This window comes from Centrocercus urophasianus, unplaced genomic scaffold (genome assembly GCF_019232065.1).
Source record: "Centrocercus urophasianus isolate 14NV4802_14NV808 unplaced genomic scaffold, USGS_Curo_1.0 seq_42, whole genome shotgun sequence".
In the NCBI taxonomy this organism is placed as follows: domain Eukaryota; kingdom Metazoa; phylum Chordata; class Aves; order Galliformes; family Phasianidae; genus Centrocercus; species Centrocercus urophasianus.
This window is the reverse complement of record NW_024885000.1, coordinates 1,485,451-1,505,135: the sequence shown is the minus strand read 5'-3', so window position 1 is coordinate 1,505,135 and position 19,685 is coordinate 1,485,451. Positions and strand designations below refer to the sequence as shown.

The window sequence follows — 19,685 nt, the reverse complement described above, 5'->3', positions numbered from 1 at the left end:
AGGACACGGGTGGTTGGTTGCGGCACTGCTGCTTGTTATGGCGGCCCGGAGTGGCCGCCTCAGCTGTGGTAGAAGCTGTGAGTCCGGCTCCGGGCAGGGGTTGGTTCTCCACCCGCCTCCTCGCTGCTCTCTGCCGTTCTACGGCAGAGCACGTTCATTTCTTCTGGAGAAATTTCATCTTACTTCCTAGAGGAAAACAAAACAAAACAAAACAACATGTCAGGATTTGGAGATGTATCTTGGTCAGTGGTCCAAGGAGCTTCTGAGAGCAGAAACCCACACAGAAGGACTTCTGTCCTGTGTTGCACGTACTGCCAAGCCCGAAATTGCCAAGTTTGGACAACTCTGGGATTAGAACACTTCCGCACATTTTATCCAAAGTCAAAACTTTTATTTAAAATAAATACCTTACAGTCATATCAAGAAATGGCCTGGGTTGAGAAGGACCACAATGCTCATCCAGTTCCAACCCCCTGCTGTCTGCAGGTCACCAACCAGCAGACTACCTGGCCTTGAATGCCTGCAGGGATGGGGCATCCACAGCCTCCTTGGGTGAGGCAAAGGAAAGCAGCATGTGTACACAAGGCAAAATATAGGAGGGAAATAAAATAAAAAAGCTGTCTCCTTACCAAGAGTGCGAAGGATTCTGTTCATCCCAGTCGGCTCAGTCTCTGGAATGCTCTCCAGATACTCCAAGGCACGGACCTCAAAAAGACCTACAGAGAGAAAGCAGCACGCAGTTGGGTGAGATCCTCCACCTCAGGCATCAACATCGTTGTGTGCAAGACCAAAGCCAGGAGGGAGACAAAGGCATCCTTTGCTTAATGAGATTAACTTTACTGAACACCTAGAAGGCCACAGAGCTATTACATATGCCAACAGGAAAACTTGCTGGGGCAAAAGGCTTTGTAAGAGTTAAAGATACGTGATGTGGAAGTGAGTTTGTAAAACAAGAAAGCCTCACCTTTGACAGCACTCTTACTTAGCTCTCGATCCTGTATGAACCCTGCAAACATCTGTGTCTCCATGAAAAAGTGCAGGAAATGGCGCACGTTGCGTGACGTGTGGGATTTACGGAATGGTTCCCGCTGGAACACTCGCTCTCCTTTCTCTGTAACGTTCATGTGCAGGGAATAGTGACCAACAATCTCCACAAAGAAGTGCACAAAAGCTTCGGAGACCAGGGAGTTTAAAGGCATGTCACCTGTGAAGAAGATAGCAGAGGAGAAATGTCCAAAGTGACTCACATTAGAGGGACACTCCTCTTCTAAAAGAAGAGCAACAGATGCTTTTTCGGCTGGCTTTCTCAGACTATGGAATTTCATATGGGTATTCAATACCAAAGGAGACTTGGCTCAAGTGTTTAGACTCCTCTCCCATGACAGCTTTCTGCTGAGACAGGTTCCATTTTGAAGCTTTTCCAGCAGTGAAAGCATTCAGAATTTCTTTTCACCCAGTAAAAAACTAATAAGCAGTAAGTTCATAATAGTCTAATTCTTTTAAAGAGTGAGGCAAATCACAAAACACAAACCTAGTGGAAAATTTTCTTACGCTGATGACCATGGAATCACAATTTGTCAATGCCATTCTCTCAATGGCATTCAATACTTTCTAAAATTCTCAGATTAATTTATCTGAAAGACTGTGTATCAAGACCAGCAACTTTGAAAATGATGTCAAATTATCCTCTGACGTACAGAGAATTTACTCTATTCTCCATTTAAGAAAAACTTCCTCTCTACCACTTCAGGAAAATTACAGAAAACTCAAAGCATGGAAACTGATACACTTGGCCTAAGTAACACCAGAGTTTTCCACACACTGATTGTGAAAAGAGGAACAATTATTAGGACAGCAGATTTCTAATACATTCACGTGAAATATGTTATCAGTAAGATCACAGGAAAATAGCTTTATAAAATGTTACTCTGTAAAGCTTATTTCCATTTGCACACTTCTGTGGCAGCAACTTGGTAACTGAAGAGGCCTGCTGACTTTTCTACAGATATACCTTGTGTGCAATTCTGCTCGTGTGACAAGATTTCATTTCGCTCCTCCAAAATTTGGACAAGTGCAGCCTGGAGCTTACGAGGCAGGATTTCTTCTTCATCCGATACCTAAACAGAAAAGTGACCGTGTAAGCTTTTTGTGTTACATCTGTTCAACAGAAACTTCTCTGATGAGAAATACTCTTAACACGCCTAGAACAATTAGAGGGAAGTTACTCTGATGTGTTGCATTCTGGTGGAGGCAATATATTTGTCTTGTTGCCACAGAAATGAAAAACACTTGCCCAATGCCTTCTCTCTACAACTAGAATCAATGCATACATTAACACAAAACAACGTATATCAAATCCATTACACAGACTCAGGCTTATCAGAGCAGTGATAAAACACACTAGAACAACAATAGTCTGTTGAGAAAATATGACAAATGTCACTAAATGACATTTTAGTGAGAAAACAATCCTTTAATACCTTTCTCCACTTGCAGGCTGCAATGCAAAATAGAACAGTAAGGCAAGGGAAAAGAGATGCAAATATCCTCCTGAACTAGTAACACTCCACTAAGTTCATAGTGACTTGTCTGGTGATGTAGAAGGCTTTTTCAGCACATTTAGTAAAGTTTGGGGCCAGCAGAGAATCACATGTGAACTGTGACAATTTCTCTCAGACTACCACTCCTGGGAAAACAAACAAACACACCCTAGCTAGATGAGAGAGGGGAAAATCAAGTAGAGAATAAGTCCAGAAAGACAGCCAGAATGCAACAAGGAATCCTAGTGGTCCACTTCACATGCTGAACCAAGATCCTCTTTTTAAATCCAGTTCAGCAGCATGCCTGGCTTCACAGCGCTCTATGCTGTTGCTCCTGCAGCCTCAGCCTTTCAACAAGCCTGTTTCCTTCTCTAGTGATAAAAAAGGAATGCAAGATATTTCTTCAGCCACTGGAGTCTACAGATGAAAACAAGTCTTAACTGATTTCTTGCTCACATTTGTGGATCCTATTCTTGGCATGTAACACCACCAAGAGTAACCAGTGCTGTAATTTCACTCTTTCACTCACCTCTTGCAAAAACTTGTCAGCACAAAGATCAACAATCAGAACCTAGGGAAAAACAGACAAAAAATATTAGCTCTTGTAACTATGTATGTTGCCATGCAGCAGGAAAAAAACAATAACTTTATATATATATGTATATATAAAACTTTTCTTTTGTCCCCAGTTTTAGGGGATGTCACACACAAGTTTTGCATGACTTCAGCCTGTCTATAAGAACAGTCAATATTATTAATCTTTGACAGCAAAGGAATGTGCTGGCATGTATCTTACAAATTAAAAACTGTCTCAGAAAGGTTTAAGACGTTACATTAAGACAGAATCCACAGAGATTCTTTCAAAGAAGTCAGCCTAATTCCACTGCAATTGTCCCTCCACAGTGTTTTGCCCAGTTCTCACCTCTTCTACAGGCAGGTCTTGGAGCTGTGGTAATGAGCAGGAGAGAATGCCAATTAAGAATGGAGTCGGAGAGCACACAATATCAATCATAGAAGTTGGTAGCACTGGTATGTACGTGTGTTGCCAAGTGAAGGGATAAAGTATTGCAACTGCAGCATGGCCACATTTAGACAGGGTGCTAAAAAGTAAGGGAAGCACAGAAGGGATTGTCAGTGTCTCTTTCAGTGTTCTGCTACAGACATAGGTTAGAAATGCTCTGAGGAAATGTAATTTATGTATGCTGCTTGTGCATCAGAAGAAGCCCCATGCAACCATTTATGAAGTCAAGTTATGGGGAGCTAGGAATAGCATCAGCCCAGAGTAAAGAGGTAAAGGAAACATTCCCTTGTCTCCTCTTAGGTAAGCAGCGCACTCCAAATGTTAAGCATGCAAAAGTTCTGTGGAGAATCTGCCAAAAGCTTTTAAATCTAATTATTTACAGAAAGTTAGACAAGCTCACACATGAAACAGGCCCAAATACAAGAGAAAAAGCAACATGCCTCAGAAAGAACTGGTCACTCAGACTCATTCTTTACCTTAAATTGTCAGCAACAAAGATCACTCTCCTTTCCAGCAGGAGAGAGGCAAAGACCCGTATCATGTGAGAGACACTGAGGCACCTGAACAGGCATTCGAAATCAACGTGTTCAAGTCGAGAATCTGACGGACGGCAGAGTTTCATAACCTGGGAACAGCAGAGATGCAGAGTGCTGGATGGAACAGCCAGATCACAGCATTAGGCTGGATGAGGGAGGACCTGACTGGAAAGCAGAAGTGTTGGATCCTCACAGGTTGAACCCACATCACCTGGACGGACAGTTCAGAGCATCGCAAAGGACTCTCAACCTGCTCTTCCTTTAAAAAAAGCAACGAATCACTTCTATTGTGCAGTTCAACGGGAAGCTGGTTTCTCCGACAACCTCTAGTCAGTCTGGAAATTACCATCAGATCAATGATTTACAGACAGCATCACTCTACAGTGCAGTTTGCAAAACGCCACTTTGCCCCACAGACACCAGTCAACACAGGAAAACCAGTCCTGAATTCAGTTACCTCATTTCCTGCTCCTGGCAGGAAGCTCTTCACAGTAATAGTGCGTCCGGGAGCAGGGAAAGGCGCCTCCATTACACTGCGCATAAATGGGTGGACGAGGGCTGGGGACATCTCTCGCCTTTTCTCCACTTCATCTAAAATCTGCAAATAAATCAGACTTTGATTCACTGCATGCTGGTTAGCCCAAAGAAATACAAGCCTATGTTATGTCCCATTCCATAGCTACACGTGAGGGGTCCAACATAGACTCACAGCCCTCCTTCCTCCTTGCCCTGGGGTTCTTGTGTAACCTCTCGAATGTCCGAACAAGCAAATGGTAATACGTAACTGTAAGTACAACTCTCCATTCTTAATTCCATACTGCTTCTACTAGAAGAAATCTCTTATGTGTTGTAATCAGATACACTAGTTAGATGGGGAAGAAGGGCAACATCTCATCCAAATCATCTTTCTGAAACACTGTTCTAGTAACTCACTGGTCCAATTATTAGAAATCATCACAAATTCACCCCGTACTCTTCTGCAGGAACTGTTCTGTATCTGCAAGAGCTTTCTCTAGTGTTTAGTTCCTTATCTATTCTCCTTACTGTGCTAGGAGAAACAAGCTGAGATCTTTCCCTCGTTACCCTCTTGCCCACAAAATAAATGATTTTTCATTTCCAAGTCATGAAAGAAGAGGACAAAGGGACACTATTCATATTAACAAGTATTAGGAGCCACTTCCTGACAATAATTTGCTGAATTTTCTGTATAGCAGCTGACAAGTCCCAGCCCTAGTATAATTATTTGCCCATCAAGTACAAAAGTGGCAAGGAAGCACTACACTGATGGATTACAACTGCTAAGAAAATTCTAGACTGGAGAAAAGCATCCAGTTACTTCTTGGTGCTTGCTGGCTGTCAGACCCATGTCACAGATGAATACAGTTTCTCATCTCACCTTGGAGAAGAGGTTGAAGCAGCCCAGGCGGCTGACGATGCAGTACACCTCAGGAAGGCGCTTCCCTTTCCCTTCTGGCTGAAAAGCAACAGGACCAGTTACGCTGAGAGCATGGATGTGAAAAACAAACTAACACACACAGTGTAGTTGATGCATTATGTATAGTATTACTTCTGCTGTAGTACCCTCGACACTTCTGCCTTGTGGGATTCCTGAGGAATAACCAGCTCCAGGAGCTTTCACACCCAGAATTCACTTTACTGTATTGCTGGGCATTGTTATGCTCCTTCCCTTATGCAATTAAATGACTGGTAACCTCAGCAGCAGCAGCAGCAGCCCAGGAGCTGCCTAACCCACCTGGGAAATTACTGCTGATTCATATTCTGCATTTGATTGTGCATTTAACAGTGCTTTCTTTACACTCCACCCAGTACACAGATGCTTACCAGGAGCTTCTTGCAGTATCCAAACCAGCGGCTGCCATCCTCGCCCGTCAACACAAAAGAAAATGTTTCACTGGGAAACCAAAGAAGAGTCAGGAGTTAAATTCACCATACAGTTCAGACAAGATTGACTAAGTAAAACGTGCTCCATACAGACTATAAGGTATCCTTCTGATCATGCCAAAGACCCCTTCTGTAATGAGTAGCCAAACAAAAAACTCATAATAAAGATGATCAGACAGATGCAGTACCTCTGAGCCCACCTCCATATCTCACCTTCCCCCTTCACAGGGCTTAGAGATTCAGCCTTTCCCATTTTTCCTTGCTTTGGCTGCAGTTCCTCAGGTCCAGGAAACTTCTACATATCTAAGACTTCAGACCCACCTCAGACCCATCTGTACATAGCAAGTCTTTACCTTTTAAGGTCTGACGCAGGAAACCAGTCTTTGGGATCTGGAAAGCAGAATTTGGGAATGACCTTTAGCCTCTCTTCAGTATCCTTTGACTGTCTGAAGCGATGTTCAGGCTGGAGAGGTAACATATATTTAAAGTCACTGAAGTGTGGTGCACAGCTTCAGCATTTAAAAGAAAAGGGGACAGTATCTTCTTGATTATTCGAAGTACTGAACCACCTGATAGTTAATCTACAAATATGGGAGAAAGCATTCTCACTAAAACAGATTCCCAGCTCCCTCTTGCAACTTAGCTGCTGACTGGACCTTTTTAAAATTACCCAGCTGGCTGCGGTAGGAACTGAGTAAGATTCAGAGCCATGGCCAAATTCACAGGAGAATGAAGCGCCCAAACAACTGTTGTGCCATTAGGCAGCTTGCCTCACTTCTACTCCTAGGAGATCTGAAGACAGGAAAATTCTCAATTCTTAGAAGTGCCCAGAAGAGGCAAAAGGGAGGTTTTCAAGATAGGGATTTCATTTAAGTATGAAACATTCCTGAGAAGAGCAAAGTTCATTCCGTACAGCTGATATTTTAAGGACTATATTTTCAGTCAGCACATACATTCAATTCTACCCATTAATTAAGACCTTGCACTCTTTCTGGCTATAGTCCCTTATTAATTTTGTGAATCCAAAACACGTACATGTCAAACACAATGAAGGTATGTGCACACAAATCCTTATGCTGCTGGACAATAACCTCCCTTAACGAGCTTAGGATAATACTCATAATAATCAGTGGATTACTTCTGACAGCACAGAAAGAATTCTTAGAAATAAACAGCTGCTGTGTTTTATGCAAATGCTTCCATGCCACTCTTACCTTGCTGGGAAACTGCTGTATGATTTGTGGTGTGTATTTTATCTCAGATGCCCTTTTCTGTAGTGACACTACCACAAACAGCTCAAACAGCTGCTGCTCCTGGAGCTCTATTAAATCTCTCTCCAATGTTTGGTAGTGTGGGTTCCTCTTGGAGGCTGACTGCACCAGTAGCAGGCCCCTATGTCGACCTGAAGAAAGGGACAAATCCAAAACCAGCCTGTGACTTTTACTGCCAGAAACCTATTAGTTACAGAACAAGAACTGTCATCACCTTCATTAAGGGAAAAAGGGGTCGGTGCATCTGACTAATGCCACAGAACTGCTGCATGCTATGGGCTTTGGACTCCTGGGTCCATTTGTCAAGTTCAGAGCAGTTCCAGATAAAGGAGCAATTGCCCTGCAGCAACTCTGCAAATCTCCTTGCTTGATAACTAGCATTCTCCTGCCATGTCTTCCATACATCCCAGAGCAACACTGCTAGTTGCTAGCAGATTGTTGGCTTTAAACCTGAAGGATTCAAGAGAAGTGGGTGAAACAGAAGTTGATTTGTCGCTGCAACAGCTCCCAGTCTTGGCCACACTAACCCTCAGATGCTCCCTTTCTCTGTCTCAGCAGAAGCCACAACTTGTCAGCATGGCCATCCCACCAGAATCTTTTGTGTTGTGCTGTGAGGACAGGACCAGCCCTTATGATTCACTCACTTTTTGGCTGGTTTTCCGTATCACTTTCATTTCCACTGGTTTCACCTGAAACACACACAGTTTTCACTTATTAGCCATGCAGAAGGAAGATGGGCAACACCCTAACCTGGGAAAGACAGAGAACTTTAGACTCATCAGATCAACATCACTCAGGTCTGCTCATCTATCCTGCTCAAGGCACCAGCAAAGAACAACCACTACTGGCAAATGTGCTACAACAGTAAATTCCAGGAAGTAGAGCTGATTAAGATCCCTGTTTCCAGGATGCAGATCAGAGGCAAAGAGCAACCAAGTGGTTATTTGAAGCTGCTGTAAAAGTTAACAGAATATACTATAAATTGTTGGACAGAATATACTATAAATACAGATTGTACCACTGCTTGTAGTTTTTAAGTACACAAGAATATCATTGTAGAGGCACAGAAAAGTAGAGCAGTCACAGAGAGTTCTAGTGCCAAGTGGTTTTGTTCTGTTTCTTTGAAAAAGCACTTGGAATCATTACTCCAGCTCTTCAGGTTCAGACTACAGGGGAATCTTCCACCTGTACCAGTGTTAAATTTGTGCAAGTCAAGTGTTCCCAGTCCTACTGGTGCTGAAAGTCCAACAATTCCAGTTGCAAGACACGGGGCTCAGCACTGTTAAGTCAGCCCAGAATGAGCTGCAGGAAAGTCTAAGAGAACCCCAGCACACACAGAAATTGTGCCACTCAACAATTCTGTATCAAAGAGAACAGTGCTGGAGAGCTCTGTACCTTTTGTTGGAGGCATTTCCTTCCCAGCAGGACTGAGCAACTTCACCCTTTTCTTCCCACGCTTAGAAACAAAGATCTCCTGTATTTTTAGTACCATCTGAAATCCAAAGCAGAACCAGAGATTAGTAAGGGGGTCCAGAGAACGGACCAACAGACTAGAGCCCAACATCTGTCATCTGGGACTACAATACTTGGGAAAAGTTGTTGAATCCCTGCCAGGGCCCCTGGCTCAGAGACTGCTTGCTAGAATACTTTTAGCAGTTAACTGAGTAACGAATGGGCGTAGTTTTTGCTGCACAATTACCATTAGCACAGCCTGAAGTTGACACTAAACCATGTATACATTCTGGAAGTTATATTTTGCTTATAAGATAGACAGCAGAAGTGGCAAACTGGCTGGCATCAGATCTCAGTCTTCTATTGCAAAGGCCCTTGCAAGAATATCTTATAAACCCTCCAGCTCGAAAGCCTCTGAACTCCACAAGCTCTCAAGTACCCAGATTCTCTCTAAGCCCAATGAGAAGTAGAACTCCCCCCAGTGTAGTTCACTTTTTATGCTTAGTTTTGGTGGTTTCTGTTGTTTCTAACTGTCAAATAGCTAGCACTCCAAAACACAGGTTGAGCACAGAGCAAGGCTGCACTAAGTCCTTGTCCCAGGGCAAATTGCCAAAATCAACAGATTAAGTACTTTCATTTTGCACAGGTAATAAAAGACAGTGGAACTGAAGTGGTCTATGCTGCAGGCAAACACAGACTCAGTCTGCTGGAAGAAAAACTTTGGAAAACAGCACAGTTCAAAGCAGACTACAGACCTAGAAGAAGTGTCAGCATTTGGCACCCCATGTCAGCACTGCTAACCTTCACTTCACTGGTCACAGAGGCCTTAAAACCAAACTCATAAAGCTTTCTGTTACTCCTGTCATGGGCCTCTCTGCACTGTTACCCTCATCTGCCAGGTATACAGTGCTGCAGGCAGCTCCTTGATTCTGCACGTCAGAGACTGCTATCACTTCACTGTGAAGGATTTACTTTAAATGCAAACAGCAGATCAAGTTCATTCATGTCTCCAGTTAAGAATTCATTAAATGCTCCTACTGGATGTAGCAGGGTGTGCCCAGCCATTTGTCACCACAAAAACTGCATAAAAAGGAAGATACCCAGAGAGAGAACCTGTTTTTCAGCTCAAGCCTTTATCCCCAGTTCAGCAAACTATAATTAGCTCTTCTCCTTTTCAAATGTCCTCACACATGTTGTCTCCTGGTGTTCTGCTTTAGACTAATACATCCTAAAAATGAGGCTGAAAGGAAGAAAACAGACCTCAGGAGGTGGTGCTTCCCTTGCAAAATCTGCCTTCTTTTCCCTCTACCATCCAGCATTATTGAGAAGTTTTCAATTTCTGTTCTCATTTTTGCACAGTCGAGTCACCAGTGGAAGATACTGGGTGTGTTTAAGGCTTCTTATGTGCTTCTTGAGCAATAACGTTTTTTCTTCTTAGACTAAAATCCTTTTCTCAATCTCTTGAGTAATCTTGGCTCAGTTCCCTAGGAGCACTGTGCTTCCTGCATGAAAATTACTACCAGATTTTTGGAGTAGGTTTGCTTTAGGAAACATTACACTTTCCTCCTCCAAAAGAAAGATATCCTCCACAGCATCTTTACAATCTTTCCAGTATCAACAATTTTCCAAGCCTGTACTTTGTTTAAAAAAAAAACAAAAACAAAAACAAAGCACATTCAAATGTTCCTTGATATTCCAAAACACTTAACGTGTGAAAAGCATTTTGCAGGTGTCCAATTATACTTCACAGGCCTCTGCAAATTGTTCAAATTGAGCACATGTTCTGAAGAAATAATGATCTGCAGCAGTTAATGATTTTATCATGGCACAAGCAAGTTGTTGTCAACGCTACAACTGGAATTGGAGTCCTGCACACCATGTGCCACACATACAGCACGCAGAGGTAGCTGCAACTGTCCTTCTATAGCACATGCTTCAAAGTGTTAACTAATGCCAGTATTTAGAAAGTTTCCAAGCACATCAAATGAGAATCAGAATGAATCCTGTAGTGCAAAACTGAATTACAGGCCTCTCCCGCTAATCAGAAGTGTATCAGTATTTTGCACACAGGCAGAAAGGAAAAACCAGAAGCAGCAAAGGGGAGAACTGTAGGAAGGCTATGGGAAATGGGCTTATCCCAGCGAGGTGCAGCTCACCTTTAGAATATGGCAACAGCTGCAAAAGCGTGTTCCCAAAGTCAAGAACCACAAGCCAGAATGTCAAGTAAGCAAGTGCCCAGCCTTCTCACAGCCCCATGCTGTCAGCCATTAACAGCTCAGTCCCTGCAGTGAGAACACAGGGCTCAGCCTAAGAAGTCCTCAGGAGAAACATATGCACAAACAGAATAGTACAGGGCTGACCCCTCAGCTTACAAAGAGCTTCCTTTCCTTCCTGCATTGCATTCAGTATAAAACATCAACGTACTTCGTGGAAAGAGGCTTTGCTGACAAAGCACTAGGAACAGCTGGTATCCATAGATAGAACTGGTATCCATTTGACCTATTGCCCCATTTGCAGATTATTCATCAGCAAAACTACTACTGGCCCACCCAGAACTGGCTCTCTGTTCTTCCATTTCCCAATACTTGCCCTACTCCTCGGAGGAAAATGGTTCAAGAGAAGCATTTGTCCACACACACAGCAGTGCTAAGCAACATTTACCTGCCAGACACATGAAGCACTTAGAGGTGCTGGACAAAGAAGCAAGGATTTGAAACACCATGCAAGAAGAAATGTTTCATGCTTAAATCTCACCCAGGGCAAGTTCTTTCTCCTGCTAGTAGCCTCTACTGCTCGCAACAGCTTCCAGTCGGTCAGTGTGACAGGCAAGGTCGTGTCCTTCACAATCTTCCCTTGCAAACTTGTCAGGGAAGGCTTTAACTCAAAAGTCTTGCGACTGAGGAAGGAAGGTTTTGGAGGAAGCTAGAAAACAGAATCAGAAGGGATGGCTAAGTATGGGATAAAGCTTTGGTCCAAGTTCAGAGGTAAAAAAGTCAGATTATGATTGATAGATTTCCTGCAACTTCCTGCACTCCAAAGCTTTCTCTCCCACCCCCATCCTGTGATTCAAGTGGTACATTCAAGTATCACATCTAAGCACTCTTGATTCTATTCTTTTGTTCCTTAATAGTTTTATGAACTGTCATTGCCACGGCTGTTTATTACCACTTATATACATAACAGGCAAAAAAAATAAAAGGAAAAACAATGACATAGCACTGACAAACTAGGGTAGAGGAGGAACACAAAACAGCCCTTGTAAAGATGACTCTTTGTAAACACATGCTGGTTGAATCCCCTCACCCTACCTTTGGAGCTCTACTGCTGCTTTGGGAAGGTGGTAATTTCCAAACAGATGGGACCTTCCATAGGGGTAAAGGCAGCACTCTGATATCTTCATAGGGGTTCTCTTTTTCAGGACCTGGAAGAAGCACTGAATGGGGGATTTACAGAAGAAGCTAAAGTTCTGAATGCTTACAAGGCAAATAAGCAAGGAAAGTCTGTGCAGTTGTCTGCCAAGGTTGAACAGAGTCTGAAGAGACACCCGTTTAAGGATGGATTAGGCTTCTACCACCTAGAGGTCCACCTAATCCATTACCATAAAACTGGCAAGCTACACGGATCAGAAAAGTAGAACATTTCTACCACTGTGGAGAAAGCAGCTCAACTGCAAAGCAGTTAGTTCGGTCAGTACCCGCACAATCTCACTGCAGTACTCAAGCAGGGGATGTGAAGAGCTAATAAAGAAATCAGTTTAGCACAGGTGAATTCTAGCAGCCTCCCATGACATCTGAAACCAGATGCAGACAGCTATCCTGCATGGTTATTCACAAACAGATAATTATTAATACCAATGAAGAACTCAGATGGGGAAGACCATAAAAGTCACAGAGCTGGTCAGGTCCTCAATGCATTCTCATCTTCATTCCTCCCTCCCCAGCAGTTTAGCTACCCCTAAACAACATGAGTGTACCCCCAAGAACAGGCACATACAGATAATGTCCTCATAGATGTTGTCTTCTGACTGTGTGTAGATGAGCCTGGCTCCTGCAGTGCCATCTGCTTCTTCTTGAAGTTTACGGGACCTGGTGGCAGACACCCAGTTGCGGAAGCCCTGAATGTCCTCAAACTCAAAGGATTTCCTAGAGGAAAACCAGCATAACATCATCTAAAGACAACATCATGTACAAAGGCCATTGAGTTGCACTACCCAGCTCACACGGACTTTGATCCCACTTGGGTCCATCACGTACATGGATGCTCCACTCTGGACTCTGCCAATCAAGTCCTGCTCACTTACCCTGGAAGGTTTTTAAATTTAAAAAGTGGAGTTTGAGGCTCCATGGCTAAGCACACCACAAGCAGGCAAGGTAAACCCCATCCCATCTTGTCACAGCTTTTGCAGACTAAGCACTTGCAGCAGTACTCTGAATTAAGCAGTTTTCTACAGGATCTCTCCTCTACTGTTCTTGCTAAAGGAAACTTTGGGAGTTGGCGTTTTCATATATTTGGCCTCCAACCCAAAATAATGACATAGAGGTCACAAAGGAGCTGACTGCGATTTAACCCATCATCACAAAACTTATGGGGTTTGCTGCACACCTTGCCACTGTGAAAAAAGGATTCAGGAGTCCTAGTCACATCTCCATTCATTGTGTTTACACTCATCTCTAGCACACCTGCCCTAAACAGCTGCTAGAGGGGCACCTGACAGCCTCCAACTCTAAGACACTAAATAACAATTCTCCAACAGAACAATTTTTCATTCAGAGGAAAATTTGAACATTTAGCAGCAATACTGCCACAAGAGAAGGCTACTCTGTAATCTACAAGTTGCAACTGAGAACAAGCTCTCCCTGGGGTCAGCATATTGTCACTCATGTTTCAAAGTGTGGGATTGATAAATGTTTGGGGCTTTGAGCATTTAAAAGATTATCAGCAGCAAAAGCAATGTGTACAGAATGTTAGAAAGGCGGTACTTTCATCCAGAAATATTGTCTCCTCATCAACAGTACTGATCATCACCTCCACAAGGACATCATGGCAAGCAAGCTGTTTAGACCCATGCAGAATCTGATTTAACGGAATGAGTTTCATAGATGACAGATGAATCAACATACCTCTGGATTCTTCCTCGGATCCTTCTGCTGACTGTTCTCTTCTCCAGATTGTTAGAAAACGAAACCAGATCTCCTCCACGTTTCTTTTCCAGGGGAGCTTCCTTGGTAGCTCTGGCATCGCTGCAGCTGCTGGCACAGTTTTCTGCAAGATAGCGGAAAGTCCTACGGGGCTTGGGTGGCGGGACTGCAGCCAACTTCTTCTCTTGCTCCACAGCCTCCAAGTAAGAGTTTTTCACATTCCTCTCTGCCCCGCAGAACAATTCCACTCCTTCGGCTTTCCGCTCTCTTTCTGTGAAGCCACAATTCCCCCACTTCTTCTGAAGGTCCACAGGAACTGGCAGGGCTGTGCTAGGGTCTACTTTCCTCCAAAGCCCTTGCAAAGTGTAGAAGTTGCCTGGGGGCAATGCCTCCCCTGGGTCTGGGAAACCTGCTTGCCATTTTCCATTCTCCTTGGCCTGGGGAGCATGGCTGCACGCACAGGACTTGAGGTCACCACAGTCAGCAGTTTGCAAGCAACTCCTCGCATTTTCCCTGAAGTCCAAACCCAAGTTCTTTGGATCTTTAGACCCAGCCTTTCTGCCCTTCTCTGTATCTTCAGGCTTCACTTTGGACAGAACATTGCAGCCTGGATCATATTTTACTCCAAAATCATTCAACTGCTGTTTCTCCTTGCTGGAGCACCCTTGTGCTCTCCCTTCCCACTGGGAGATCTTCTGTTTGATGTTGCGGCAGTGGCTCCGAGAAAGGGTCTGCACAGCAGAGCGGGAGAAGCTACTGTCACCTGTCTCTGTTGGGTGCATGGCAAGTGCCAACGTGCTTACAAACACCCCATCTCCAGTTCTGCCCAGTTTCACCTGTGTCTTGCATGCATCAAGCTGGCATGAGACTCCAAAGCATCCAGGGGCATCCCAGAGCCCCTGAGTCCTGCAAGAACTGCCTCCTAGTGCAACCTGAGGACAGAAAAAAAGAGAACCATCAGCTGCATTCCAACCATACACAACACCAGGAGTTTCCAGCTGTACTTTGGCAACTGCTGAAGAACATTCTTCCCCAAACCACACATTCAAGACTGCCTTTCTTAGTGCACTCTTCACAAAGCCTGTTGCTGCTGAATATATCTGGGAGGGCTCACAAAAGGAACTAGAGGTCTCACTGGGTTAAAAAAACAAATAAAACACTGCAACGGGAATAAAACGCTGCCAGGGATCCCCAAGGCCCAAACTCAAGGAAATTATTTGGTGGCACAGAAACACAACACCATGTCCTGTCTGCAGCAGAACTCCCAGCCAGCTCCTCTGCAGCATACTTGTACTGATGCAGGCCAAACAGGAGCATTCTGTTTCTCTGATGCTCTGCACTGCTCAGGCAGCCCACAGTGCTGCTGCAGCAGCACGTCTCCACTGGAGCTCTCTAACTCTGCAAGATACAAGACACCATGCCAGCTCTATTGACAGACAACCACATCTACCTCTCCAGTGTCAGCAGTAGCAGGACGGCTGCTGCTTCGCACAGGCAGATTTGCATGGTTGTGTTGACTGCAGAAGAGCTCAACAGCACAAGTGAAAACTTGTTTGATGTTCTGCGTGTCAATACCTGATCTAACTTTGCCAGCAGAGAAACTGGAGGGCAGTGGCTGGCAGTCAGGGGAATTTTTAGGAAGACATACAACAGGAGTCAAAAAGCAGAGAAAACTGGTGAATCGGGAAAAAGAGAGCTGTATTTAGATCAGCAGAGAAGGAACACCAAAGAAATGACGTGATTTCTCCAGCAGGGTCCTGCAGCAAGAAAGGCAAGTGAAACTGCCACCTTACCACCAGGGAGAAGTGGGTTTGCTGCAGAGATCCAGCACCAACAAATCTGTCACACAGCTCCAGCTGACTTTCCACACTTTGTACCAAAGCAGTGTTGCTTGCTGTGGCAAAAAGGTCACTGCTGCCTGTCTTCAGATAGAACAACATAGGTTCCTGAAGACAAGTATTTTTTATCATATTGTCCCAGACAGTTGCGAATAATCCTCCCAATTGTCACTGAGAGAGTTTTAAACTAGAAGAGGGGAGATTTAGGTTAGATGTGAGGAGGAAATTCTTAACTCAGAGGGCGGTGAGACCCTGCCACAGGCTGGCCAGAGAAGCTGGAGGTGCCCCGTACCTGGAGGAGCTCAAGGCCAGGCTGGATGAGGCCCTGAGCAGCATGAGCTGGTGGAAGGGAACTGGCCTGTGATGGAGTCGGGCTTGGGGGGCTCTGGGATCCCTTCCAACTCAACCATTCTGTGGTTCTATGATTAACGAATGGGCTAAATTTAGACTACACGAGTAAGCAACTGAGCTGAAGATATATGCTGCACCATCAGCCCTCTGCCCCCTATCAGCACTCTGCCATACCCTCAGTGCGCTCATACTGGCACCCCTCCTGACCATCACCATACCCTGTCTCCAAAGCAGTGCAGGCAAGCTGCTCCTGTGCACACAGCACAGCCAACTGCAGCACAGCACAGAGCAGCACAGCACACACTCCCTCCTCACCAGCAGCAAGAAGCAGGCAGGGGACCAGCAAACTAATGGGGGCTGTCCATCCCATCACACGGGAGCAGGAAAAGAACAGAACAAGCCTAGGAATTACACACAACTGTTAATAAAACGGAAACCACACCTACAGTCTCATCATTCCTGATTCCTTTGGCAGGGTACTGCTGTGCTACCACACCCCACGGTGAGACCCTAGGCCAGGCTGCTCCTCTGCTGCTCACAGGCAGCCCCAGGCCTTTGCCCTCTCCTATAAATAGGGCATTGTTTCTAAAACATCCTGAGCCAGAGCAGATCCATCCTTCCTCAATCCCTGTCTGCACAGCCCTGATTAGCAGACAGCAAAGCAACTTTCCTCTTCCCTGCACCATTGGAACTACGAGAAAAACAGTGCTCTGGGCTGCTCCCTAAAGCACAGGACCTAAAGGACCTAAAGGACCTAAAGCACAGGCTAGCCAGCATGCACGGTCTCCAATGGGAAAAGCCAGACTAGAAGATTTGGGAACAGAGCCACGTTGTTCTGAGTGCAAGCAGCAAAGGTCTACCCAAGGTATGTCACTGACCTTTGCATTATAACATACAGGTAGAAACACGTGACTTCTTGTTCATCTTAAATGAAGGCAACAGAACACAAGTTCAAAGCACCTCACTCTCTGCTGCTAAGTGCTGCTCCACCAGCCATGGTGTTGAACTGCCTTCCAAAATAACCCATCCTCCAAGGAGAAGAATGCAGCTCTTCACCTGCACAGGCTTGCCAGGCAGCCGGCTGCTATCAGCATACAGGCATTCAATCTAAACTCATTACATGAACCAGGGCCAGCAGTAAAAGCTGATATTTAGTGAGGAAAGAGGAGTCTGTAGTGGTCTGACCCATGCCTGATAGCACCAGGCACAGCCTGAGACAGGCCGATGAGTAGCTCAGAGAGACACACACCAGGCAGAGCTCACCTGAGCCAGGCAGCCAGCACTTGTACATGAGGGACCACCCCACATTCTTTTCACAGATTAACCTGACTTTCAGTGACTGCTTCTGTCTCCATGCCTCCTTCCAAACGCCTTCAGCAGCACCAATACGCTTTCCAGTACTTCTACAAAAGCCAAATCTATCATCCCTATAGCATTAGTACAGCTGCATAGCGTAGCCAAAAATACTGAATTAATTCACTGGAAGCAACAGCCACAAGCAAGTATGGCAGAAACAGCACGCATCTCTCCCCATAAGAGAGACAGCATGGAACTAAGAGGGACAAAACAAGTTTACCCAAAGCAGACAAACGAGGCACATTCACAACACACGACAGGTAGCCCTTAGCCCTCTCCCAATTCTGAAAGCAGACAGCATAATAAACACTTTCTATACAGTTTCAAGGCAGCTCAGTTTCTTGAAAAAAAAACAAAAAACTGAAGGAAAGAACTGTTGCTGGTACTGTTTAAGAATAAAGCTGAGATCAAGCCCCCCCACTGTGGGTCACTACAACGCCCCTCAACAAATCATGCTGGCAGCTAAATAGCTAAACAAAGACACCAGCACACCACCTTACCTTATCCTGCTGTACAACAGGCATGAGAACAAGCAAATCAACAATCTGGCAAGCCCATGCAGTTCTGAAGCAATCTTTTGCTCCTTTTACGAGCCACGTGGTTCTAAGACACCTAAGAAATGACAGAACTCCTTGCCATTAAGCCTCCTCTGTTGGTAGCCCAATACAAGGCAGCTTCTGGTCTTGGGAAGGCTAGGGAAGCTGTCCTAAAAGGATGAGGGGACAGCCAGTGCAGCAGGAAGGACTCCCAGAGCTTTCAGCTACTCTCATTCTGTTCAGCTCCACAACAGACCTGAACTTTTTCTGAACAAAAATGTGTCATTCAGATGGCTGAAAGATACGGGCAGAACCAGACAAGCAGATTTTATATCAAAACAAGTAATGCTTCAGGAATGTGGTGTGCTTAGTCATTTCCATTTCCATCCAAAGCAACTCTGATGATTAACTCATTCAAAGCTTCTGCTTCATGGTGTGGAACGGAGTCCCACCCGACCCCATACCTGGCTATAGAACCGATGGCAAAAGTATATGGCAAAAAGGTTAAGTCTGACTTTGTGGGTCCTGCAACTTTTGTAGGGACGAGGAAGATTTGACTCTTCCTTAAGGGATGAAATTCCACTTCCTGAGCTCCTCAGACACACTCTGCACTTGCCTTTTCCCTGAGCAAACCAGAATCCGCAGCCACAGACATTTTTTGGGACAGCTTACCCAGGTGTCTTTCAGGGTCTCTTTCCTTGCCCATCACACCCTCCCCCAGCAGTTTTTATTGTCTGCATGCTCAGACATCGGGCAATTCCCCGCAGGCCTGAAGGGACAGGACTAAAGCGAGATAGGGAGAAACACCGCAATCCCGGACAAACCGCTGTCGCCGCTGCAGCAGTCGCTGTCTGACGCCTTTCCCTCTCCCCCACGACCCCCGCACCCCCTCTATCCCCGCAAGGACAGCACACGGGATCGCTCGGCAGCTCCTCTCCTCCACACCGCGATGTCCGCGCTTGCCCTTTGGCCGCCGGGATGGGCGGCACCGAGCGCGCACGGCCGTAAGCGGGGGTCCTGCGGGGCCGCCTGGCCGCGGCTGTCAGCAGTCCTCAACGCAACGAAGGAGCACGAATACCTAACGCTCCTGAAGAACCGGTCCGCTAGCGAAGAGTTACGGAGACTTTGCGAGGGGCGGCGGTAAAACGCGGCCGGTGACTCCTGCGGCAGCGCGGTGCTGCGGCGGACATCGCCTCCTCCCGGGGTTCATTCGCTCGTCCCCACCCCCCACAGCCAGCGCTCTCCTCCACTGCGCGGGGACGCGCGGACCCTCCGGGACCCGAAGGTCGCGGCTCGGGGCGCGCCGTGTCCGGCAGCACCGCGCACCGCGGCGCAGAGCAGCAGCACGACGTTCGCAGAGCCGGTGCTCTCCCGTGGCAGCGCCTCCCGCGTCGATCCGAGGCAGGCAGCCCGCGGCCTCGCACGAAGCCCGACCCTCACCCCAGTTCCGCACAGGAGTCCCGTCCGCCGCCCCGCCCCCCCAGCCGCCCCCACCTCCCCGCGGCGCTCCTCCGCCGCTACCCGCGCTCACCCCCGCCCGGCCCCGCTGGCGGGGCGCTCCCGGCGCACGCTCAGCTCCCGCCCTCCGCGCCGCACGGCCGGTCCTCCCCTCCCTCCCTTCCCCGCCCCTCCCCGCTCCGCAGGCGCACCGATTAGCTCAGAGATGCGGTTTTACTGCCCACGGCCGCGGCTCAGCATCCCGAGCCCGCACCCCGGGGCACGGTTGAGTCCCGCTGCTGTCCGC

At 46.2% G+C, this 19,685-nt stretch overlaps 1 protein-coding gene across 8 annotated transcripts; it reads right to left on the bottom strand.

Moving 5' to 3' along the window:
* Positions 1-12: 12 nt before the first annotated feature.
* Positions 13-19,527, bottom strand: DENND2C (DENN domain containing 2C). 8 transcript variants are annotated; one of them, XM_042833701.1, is made up of 20 exons: positions 15,654-18,801; positions 14,697-14,792; positions 13,843-14,591; positions 12,716-12,864; positions 12,031-12,155; positions 11,477-11,644; positions 8,666-8,762; positions 7,915-7,959; positions 7,214-7,401; positions 6,353-6,462; positions 5,940-6,009; positions 5,494-5,571; positions 4,555-4,695; positions 4,038-4,186; positions 3,463-3,640; positions 3,070-3,111; positions 2,012-2,117; positions 965-1,204; positions 630-716; positions 13-186 (listed from the first exon to the last, which is right to left on the bottom strand). In XM_042833701.1, the coding sequence occupies exons 1-20, from the start codon at positions 15,828-15,830 to the stop codon at positions 155-157; spliced, it is 3,027 nt and encodes a 1,008-aa protein (XP_042689635.1). In that variant the 5' UTR covers positions 15,831-18,801; the 3' UTR covers positions 13-154. The 8 variants fall into 8 exon arrangements, with proteins under 8 accessions (XP_042689635.1, XP_042689638.1, XP_042689637.1 ...); XM_042833704.1 differs by having other exon boundaries at positions 13,843-14,792; positions 15,654-15,778; positions 18,766-18,789; XM_042833703.1 differs by lacking the exon at positions 15,654-18,801 and adding an exon at positions 19,473-19,527 and having other exon boundaries at positions 13,843-14,792.
* Between the last annotated feature and the right edge of the window lie 158 nt (positions 19,528-19,685).